Genomic DNA, 9,900 nt, shown 5'->3' on the forward strand with positions numbered 1-9,900 from the left:
GGGGGGGGGGGGGAGGGGGGGGGGGGGGGGGGGGGTCATGGCAGAGCTCCCCATGCAGCATGGAGCTGTGGGGGGCAGTGGGGATTGCCCCCCACCTGGCAGCACCTGGTGAGTGGGGGCTTTTTTTTTTAAACAACTGGGAGCTGGGGCAGGTGGGGCAGTCATGGGCGGAGCGGGTGGGAGAGTGGGCGGAGGTCAGGGGGTGCTCAGGGGGCCTGGGGGACCAGGCAGGGGATGTGGCCTGGCAAGGGTCCCCCCATGATCCCTTACCTCCTCCTCCAGTCCCCCCTCCCTGCCCCCTACTTACCAGCATGGAATCCAGGTCCAGCTCCCTGCTGCAGTCGGCAGGGAATACCCAAATTGCCGAAGCTCTCTGAATCTTTTCTGAATCGATTCGGAGATCTTCAAATCTATTTGGAGACCTTTTAAATTGGTCCCCTGATTCGATTCAGATTTGGAGATTTGGCCACCTAATTGGGCCGAATCTCCTCCAAATTGAATTGGCACCCGGTATCACACACCCCTGTTGGAAACCCCTGACCTGGGGAGCCAGGGGGAGAGAAACATCTCACTCCACTCACCCCCACTCCAGCACAGGCTGGGTAAACCCCAGCGAAAACTCCCTTCCCTCCCTTCTCCCCACTCCCATCAAGTAGACAGCACTGGGGCTGGGAGGAGGCGGGTGGAGTTAGGGGAAAGAGGCTGCAGACACTCAGCTCCTCAGATGGATTGGCTTCAAAGTAGAGCTCGATCCCCAGTTTCCCAACCCAACAGCAAATATCCGCTGGGTCAGGAGGGTTTGTCTAACTCATGGTGCTTTCTGTGAAATGCCATGATTTAGACTGGGGAGCTGTACATCTATCAGTGCCCACAGAAAATATGTGGTTTCTGTAATCAAGCACACAGGTCCATTTCATCAGTGTGATGAAACCATCAGCAAAGCTACCAGCACTTTATCATGCATCAGTAGATGCATGACAAATAGCACCAAGGAGGTGATACTTCCCCTCTATGCGGCATTGGGCAGACTGCAGTTGGAGTACTGAGTCCAGTTTTGGGTGCTATACTTCAAGAAGGATGTTGATAGACTCAAAAGTGTCCAAAGGAGGGCCACTCACATGGTTAGGGGCTCCTATGAGGAGAGACTGAGGGGCCTGGATGTCTTCAACCTCCTCAAGAGAAGGCTGAGAGGTGATCTTGTTGCTGCCTACAAATTCATTAGGGGGACACTGCAAGAAATCAGAAATGCTCTGTTCACCAGGGCGCTTCTTGGGGTAGCTGAGAGGTGGTGCAAGCACCTACTCTGGACTCCTTTAAGAGTCAATTGAACGTTTATCTTGCTGGGATCCTGTGACCCCAGCTGACTTCCTGCCCCTGGGGCAGGGGAAGGGACCTCGATGATTTTCCGAGGTCCCTTCCAGGCCTAATGTCTATGAAATCTGTTGAGGTCCGTTCTGACCCTAACATCTATGAATCTATCAATTACAGAAGAAGAAATAATTACCAAGTAAATAACTATAAGAAGTTTGTGAGCAACCAAGACACTGAATTTTGATGTAAAAAGTGTTCATGGGGCAATAGTGAGTAATGAACAAATTAATAAAGATTGCAATTTGCTTGGAGATAACTCAAGCCCAGAGAAAATGGCCTCAAGACATCAAATGCATCATTTAACAAGCTCTGGCAAAATTTGAAGTCTGCATTTTGGTTCAGATTTAGCAGGTGAGATTCATCTGCTAATTTACTGCTAGATAACAGCTACCTGCAGGAGCACTAGTCAATTCCTTAAGATATTTGTCTGCCCATAATCTTTGGAGTCATTGCCTGTCCATGATCCCCTATTGTTTGGCAGGTGGCAGGATGGGGCAGCAGCTGAACATGTCAGTTGTATTTTTTTTTTCAAATCATTAATTCTTTTCTGTTGCTAGGGAGATAGTTTAACAGTTGATAACCTGTTTCAAAGAACAGGACTCTGTCACCTAGATCAGGAACATCTTGTCTCTTTGAAGGAAATTCATGTCCATAAGCCTGTTCACAATACATCTGAGTGTCCTTAACAGAGACATCTGAATGGAGGTCTTGCATGCACAAAGAAAACATAGCAAGCAAGGCAGAAAGAGGGACAGAGACATTATTCTTGTTCTCTTGTTCCAATAGCTATTATTAAAATTACCATCCAGTTCCTACAATAGGTGATGAATATTTTGAGGGATTTCTAGGAATGAAATAACAGGCTGCTGCCTCTGAGGATGAGGAACCATTAGCAGGGCTTTGGGTAAGTTGCTAGGGTTAGAAGAGCAAGAATTTGTGGAAATGAAGACTGAATTACACTGGCAGAACTTTCCTAGGAAGTCTGGGTGAAGACTGGACATTCCATGCCAAGTCTGGCAGAATCAGCTGTTTTCAAAATCTCAAAAAATCATCCAGAAATGACATAACCTACAGTAATAAAACTTTAAAGATTAGGGAGAAGAAACAAAACATAATTTTTTCCCATCATTTTCATCTTTTGTTCCTGTGAGAGGCAGAATTCCAATAAGAAAAGTTTCAGGCAAAAATAAAAATGTATATTTTTATAGAAGGATTTTTTTTTTTAAACTCTACCAGGATATGGATGACTTTTTCCCCCTATTCTGCTTTCCCCCACTAATGAATCAGATGCCTTAGGACACATTGTTTTCAAGAAGGGCATGCCTACTCATATAATTTGAGCTATGAAATGTTTTTAATAATTTTATACACATGTGCTCTGACTATATGTGCTACGTATGACAAGAAAGAAATGGAACTTTGACTACCACATTCCAGCAGGGATCTTTTATTTATATTTATTGGCTTGCATCAGTATATCAGAATGCTTATACCTCCCATATATCACTGTACAGTAGAACTGGGTGAACAATTGCAATGGATCATTTATATGAATTCCACTGATAAAAGTGACTTGTTAGAATATTTATGGGAGGCAAACCCAGAAAAGAAAAGAACACTGTGAAAGCCATTTAAAAATTCCAACTTGTATTTTTGAAAGTACTTTCTGTGTTTACTTAAGTTTACTTTCCGTTTTCCAGACAGCTCACAATTAGAAAGAAAACAGGGGGGGAAAAAGAGAGAAAAAGTTCTCACACAAGAGAATGGAAGAAGATAGATTTGCCTATCAAAAGAAAAAAAAACATGTCCTGAACGCTAATATTGTTAGAACCTACTGAAGCGACACAAAAAATATCAGAGTTTAGCATTTCCAACACAAGTAGCTCTATCTCAAAGGACTGAAATTTATCCCATCCATCACAGCCCCTAATTTCTCATGCACATGCATAACGAAGTCACTGACCACCTCATTGCTCTAGATAACTGTTCAATCTACCTTTTCTATTCAGCTGGTAGAGCTAACCTACTGTTAGCTTCATTCAGCAGCTTCAGTGATATCCACATAGCTCAAGCAGTCAGCATGTGTACACCTATCTTCCTGCACTGGTACTAGGTAATTACTCATTCACATCCATAGGTGGCTAAGATGTTGTTCACATGTTGAGGAGCTACTGTCATAAGCTCCATTCCTGCCTGACCAGCTTCATCCCATTCTAGTCACAGTGCAAAGGTCCTTCAGGTCAAGCAACTAATGTGTAGTGGGAAAAGTTACTATTATACCTATCAAAAAAGTTACAGGAGTTTTGGATCTCAGTATGCTTTGTGAAGTCTTGAGTTTCCATGGAGTAGGGTAGGGTAGTCATTGCAGTGATGGTGTAGAACAGGGGTTAGCAACCACCCCCAACCTTGACTTGTAAGATGTTGCTGTGCCAGGGGCAGATGCCAGGGGAGCTGCAAGGGGCCCAATCTTTTGTTGTGGCAGCGCAGCTCTGGCCCTTTCTGTGCTATCCACCCTGAGGCACCTGTGCTAAGCAAAATGCCTTCACCTGCCATGCTCTGGCACATGTGCCAGGGGCTGCTGACCCCTGGGGTAGGCAAATGCATGCAACAAGAAGAGGATAAATAAAAACAAAGATCGACTTACCCCAGCCAATGCAGAGGAAAAGCCGAAAGATTCGTTGCTCAGAAAAAACCGAAAGAACCAGGAGCGTATACAGGTACATGCCTTCCACCAACAGCCAGTAGTAGTTTGCAGCCACAAAATACTGCATCATCACAAAGACCAGGCGGCAACTGAGTGACTCCTGTTTGAGCAGAAAGCGCATTTCAGTGATTGCAGAAGGGGCTGCAAAGACAAGGAGCCAGGTCCAAGGAGCACCTCACCTTAGGTATTGCAAAGCAAAATTAGGCACCTGGTGCCAAGAGAGTGATCCAGATAAAAAGAGTTGGGAAGCCTACGTTGAGTGCCTAGATTCCTAGAATGAACAGAGGGAGCTACAAATCTAGCATGCCTAGAGTCTACTGATGAAGACACTCCCCTGAGACAGGAGTGTTCTTAATTCTGGTCCCTGTTCCCAGGACTGTTAATGCATTTTACATTGGACAGTCACTAGTTAATAAAGCAGAAATCACCCTGGTAGTACAAACTGGAACCCAGGACTCTGCCTCTTCCAGGTGAATGCTCCAACTATTTAGGTTATTGAGTCAGGCTACCTCCAGCTTGTTCTTCTCCTGACCACAAGGCTCTTGCTTCCCTCTCTTCCCAGTGGCACAGCTTCAACCACCACTTCAACTGGAGTGCCACCAGCCAAGCTATTAGATGGCCTGGCAGACTGGTTGCTCTCCTGGGAGGCAGGAGATGTTAGTTTGATTTGGAATTTCCTAAGACTGAGGAGGGCCTGGAGCTCAGGACTCTCAGGTCCAGGGAAAACACTCCAACCACTGGCTGTTCTGCAAAAGGTGGACACCACCACCATGTACTGCTAGTGAAAGCAGATGTGCTCCAAGGATGCCTAGTGATCCAGCCCCTCTAGAGCCTTTTAGGTGCCACTCCAGATCCATTCCAGACCACAACAGAGCTTAGATGGGAATGAAGCAGAAAGATGCACATTTATAGATGCCCAAATCTAGATGTCCAGAGAATGCTGCAATCAAAGAAAGAAACACTGAACAACTTTAGGAGCCTAACACTATTTATGGCTCCTAGAGCAAGGCCATTCTGGATTGCTCTGGAACTTCAGCATCTAAATTTTGCCAAAGTCCTATATAGGCTCCTATGAGATCAATATGGATTTTGCCTACAGAGACTAAACAGGAGATCCAGTAACATGAATGGAAAATGGAACTAAGTTGTCCTCCTCCCTATCCCCAACAGCCCTGTCTAAATGGACCACATCTAACTACTGCAATGACAGAAGGTCAGCTAACATTTTTCAAAACACAGCTGGTAACTGTATTGGAGAACATTTCCCCTCTTTTTTTATACATTCATTGCTGCTCTGTATTTTCCCTTGTTTCACGTCACGGATTGAAAGAAAAGTATATGTAGGAAGTAAGAAAATGACTAGCTAAAAACTGTCTGATCACCAAATTCAGTCAGTGAAAATTTCCGGGTTCATAGATACTGTAATTCTATACCTAAGAATTATTCTACTCCAGATGCTACAATACCATCAATTCTTCACAGGTAAAAGTCCTGTAATGGCAAAGCTGTATTGCCTGATGCATCAATGTGACTGTAAAACACTGTAGGCCTGTAAACTACAGCAAAGGGGCTACCAGGGAAGCAAAGACTATTTTCTCACTTACCACATGCCTCCAATAAAACACACACCTCATTTTGGGGAAGACAGAATAAGGAAGGAAAAAAAAGATCGTTTCAGAGCTATGGTTACAAGGAATACAGACAGAGCCTTAACATCAGCTTATTTACCCTCCCTTTCCTGCACAGGCAAAAACTACAGTTTTCACCCTCTCACAGTCACTTCCTAATTGCCAGCAGCTTTGGACTGTAAAGCCAAAACCTACTGCCAATTCCACAACAACTGTAAAAGGGTTAAACTTGTAGCTGCTGCTGAAGACTGAACTTTGCACTCCTTCCATGTGGCTGGCTGGAGGGAAGAAAAAAAGCAGCAGCCATTTTACTGAGTCTCCATGCTTGACATGCGCCCCAGTTTCAGAGGGCTAATTTTTAAGGAAAGGGTACATGGAGTACGATAATAAATATACTATACAAGATCTCATTAACCCTGTCACTTGGCCACCAAATCAAGAAACAAATGGGAGATGACTAGTGCTGTATATGTAGTATACAGTATGTGGATAAAGCAACTCAAGAATGAAAGACCAGCTCAACGGCTCACTTGACTGAATAGACATTCCTATCCTGACACCATGCTACAGTGAGAAAAGTGTCACTTGATGTCATGGAAAATCTATCAAAATTTTAGTCACTCCTAGAAAGGCCAAATGCGGACTGGAAAAGGAGGTGAGGGGTAATTACAAATACAAGGGGGAAAAAAAACCTGACTCCACCCAATGTTTCCTCGGCTGGGGCTAAATGACCAGAACTATGCAAGACATGGAAAACAACTCAGTGGCAAACCCAAGGGAGGTAAAGAAATACAGTAGAACTCAGATCATTCCTATCCAGGTGGTTTGCAACTCCCTTAGTTTACAGTGGATATCTGAATTAATGACAAGCTGCTCAGCTGTTTGCTGAAGCTTTTGCTTCAAAGGGCACTGCTTCTTCATGCAGCTGACTGGAGAAGTGGCACCCTTGGAACTAAAAGCCACAAAAAACAGCTGGAGTCCCTCAGCAATCCCATAAAGCTGTCTGCTGTGGCTCTCTGCCCCTGGATAGTTCACAAACTCTCATTCATGGAGGGAGCTGCAAAAGAACCCAACTCTGGAAAGCATCTGGGTTTCAATGTACGTTTTGGACAAACCTCAGCACAACATGAGACTGCAGATACTAACACAGACATAGTGATGGTCCCTTGACCTCAATGGGCAGCATCCCTACCTGGTAAGAGATAAGGCCTTCCCACTGGTGCTCTTGAGTGGCTGTCTTATACATCCATTTCAACACAGAGTCCTTAATGAAGACAGACACAGCACGCAGAATAAAAGAGGTGAAGAGGTTCAGGTGAATATAATTCCTGGTGCAATGCAGATGCCTGTGGAAAAAAACATTAATCTTGATACAATAACTGTGTGTGCAGCCTGCCATAATACTATGGATATCAATGGGGGTGGAAATTACAGACAGATTCTGTTCAAAATAAGTGCATACCAGATGAGTCACTGGAAACTTGTAACTTAAGAATGGCTGCAGGGCTCTCGTATGTTCTACAGGAAATACTCAACTTTGGCAGATGCCTAACATGGAAAATTGCAACTCAAAAGATGAATGTTTCAGGAAAAAAAAATCAGCAGGTATGAAAAATGGGAAATTATAATGGAAAGTGATTTACAACCTTAATTACAGGGGTTACATGAGAGGCCCCTAAAGGATTCCTGTTTTCCACACTGTTATATCTAAACTGTTTGAGTAGGCTTCAGGTAAACTGCTTTACCTTGGAAGAGCTGTCATGTGCAGTAGAGCTTCCAGCTGTTAAAGTGTCTGTTCCACAAAGGGAAAATATTCTACGTATAAATCATTACTTAGACAACAAGAGAAGACTGTTCAAGTGTCATTCTGAGGGATCACAAACAATTTCTGTGGGTCTAAAAGGAACATGATTTTCACCTCTGTTTTCATAATAAAGAAACTGACAAAAATCATCTTCATGAATTTCAACAGCCAGCTACAGAGACAACAAAATTACTACTTGTCAAGGGCAGTGTGTTAAGGGATGGTAAAGAAAACTGCAGTCGTGCAAAAAAAAAAACCCAGCTATGAAATGCTGCCGATATTTTACTGAAATATCTCTACAAACATTTTCCCCTCACAGCCTTTGAGAAACTTCATGTAACATGAACACACATTCTGGAGTAGGAATGCGAAGGAGTAACTGGTGAGTCTATTAATTTGTTCTGCATTTAGACAAAGAGTCACTCTCCCAGCTGGAGCTGAAGAAGGAGGCAGATCAACTTGACAAATTCATATTAACCTCCGATGAAAACAGGTTCTTTTTTCTCTTCTGTTCCTGAAAAATACATCAGGCACATCACAAAGAAACAGTAAATGCTTCAAAATGAAAAAGACAACCATCCTATATATTAAAGCCCTGTTCTTGCTGCCCTGTAAGTTTGGCTTGTAACACAGGTTGTATTGAAAAGGCAAAGGAGAACATTCCTGCAAAGTTTGAAGAGAATTATCAAGCCATTTTTGAGAGAGATGTCATTTCAAAATTTACTCACATCTCCCTTCAGCTCCAAACAAGCTTGCTGCTACTTTTCAAAGTCACCGTGTACTTAAAACTTCTTGAAAATTCCTATATTTTCAAACAAAAAGTCGTAAACAAACACAGTCATTTCCTTGTGGATAGGATAAGTGCCTAGTACTGCTCCCATAGATTTCAGCGGGATGTGCTGGCCCAATCTCGCTTCTGTTGATGAAATTAGAAAGTTCATTTGCTTTCAAAGCAAGCAGAATTGAGTACTATCTATAGTCTTTTCTACTGGCTGTTTCCATCCTAGAATGAGCATAGAAGTTTCCTCTATAGTTAACAACTGTCATAGATCTTCCGTCAGTTCAGGTGGTGAAGATTTGTGAACCAGGTTTTCTACTCTCACCTCTGTATGTATACAGTTAATTATGGATGTGTAGCAATAAAACCTGATAAGAATCCAGCTGTAACACAGATGTTATTTCAAAAGAACAGTTCAAATCCTCCTGCTTCTAAAAAGCTTAGGGCTCTGGTCTAACAATCAATAAGTTGAGTAAGAACTCTTGCAAACGTGTAAGTTTTTAAAATGAGTCATTTTAATGTTTTTTGAAATCTCTGTCACCAATTTCCTTGTGGTTATAAATGATGCATAAGGCAAGCAGTTTTATCACTTAGCAACCTTCAGTGTTTTTTTAAACTAAGGATCTTTGCTTGTGGATTGAAAGCAGAGTTCACTGTTCAGCCAGTGTAAACTGAAGTGCAGTTTGAAAGTTATTCAGGATTCTCAGGTAAACTTTTAGTTATTGGTGTTCACTCGCACTCAAAAATTGGCAGGCAGGGACATTTTGATCCACATGAGACACAGGGGGACTTTAAAACTATCTGGTATTATGTTAGCTGAATCCCTGAATAGTGCTACTGGACAATGTGTGAATCATAATAATCCCCTAGGTTTTTGACAAATTTCAGTTTGATGGAGGTCATTTGAAAGCCTCCTTATGGTGCCAAATGCTGTTGCTTGCCCTATGTTTCTCTGCTGGAAGGAAAAATTATAATGCAATTGTGGTGGGTGCAGGGACCCCACCTCAGGAAAACAGCTGGGTATTCGTATCCCACTGCTACCACCACATGAGGCGGGCCAGTAGGGGGCGCTCCTGCATTGAGCCGCCCACCTCCCTGCGCCCGACCACCTTCCAGGCTCCGAATGCCTCCCTAGGGGTGCCTTATGTCCGGCCAACCCCTCTCCCGGAGCACACTCGCTAGTCTGGGGGTAATGTGCTGCCACCACCCCAAGAGTGGACTGTCTCGGCCCTGTATCCTCGGGGAAACACAGGCCTAATAGTCCTACGGGTACTCGACCCAATACAGGCACTTGGGGCACTTCCCCAAGTCCGGGGGCAAAAAGTAAAGTCTCCCTTAGTCCGCAGACCTAAGGGGTCTCTTAGGCATAATTTAGACCCACTCCTCAATAAGTCTCCCACACCAGTCAAAAAGGAGAACTTTATTGATTACAAGGGGTAGGGTAAACTAGGGTACAGGATTGAGCAATTTCTTAGAAATCCTAAAGAGCAAAGTCTGGCTGAGGTAGCCTTTTGATTACGCATCTGTGTTACTGCCAGCTAAATAGCTAATCAGATTGAGTAGCTTACTCACAAGCATCTTCCACAGGCAGGTGAAGTTTCCCTTTGGGGGCAGG

At 43.7% G+C, this 9,900-nt stretch overlaps 1 protein-coding gene across 1 annotated transcript in view; it reads right to left on the reverse strand.

Annotated features, from left to right (window-relative positions):
• The window catches only part of GLP1R (glucagon like peptide 1 receptor), a 135,964-nt gene that overhangs the window by 47,143 nt on the left and 78,921 nt on the right, over positions 1-9,900 (reverse strand). The window contains exons 6-7 of the mRNA XM_019526700.1: positions 6,896-7,049; positions 4,016-4,175 (exon numbers count right to left, since the gene is read on the reverse strand). Coding sequence (XP_019382245.1) covers positions 4,016-4,175; positions 6,896-7,049 — 314 coding nt within the window. The remainder of the gene's footprint in view (positions 1-4,015; positions 4,176-6,895; positions 7,050-9,900) is intronic.

Source organism: Gavialis gangeticus, unplaced genomic scaffold (assembly GCF_001723915.1).
Source record: "Gavialis gangeticus isolate Ggan-Ray unplaced genomic scaffold, GavGan_comp1, whole genome shotgun sequence".
In the NCBI taxonomy this organism is placed as follows: Eukaryota; Metazoa; Chordata; order Crocodylia; family Gavialidae; genus Gavialis; species Gavialis gangeticus.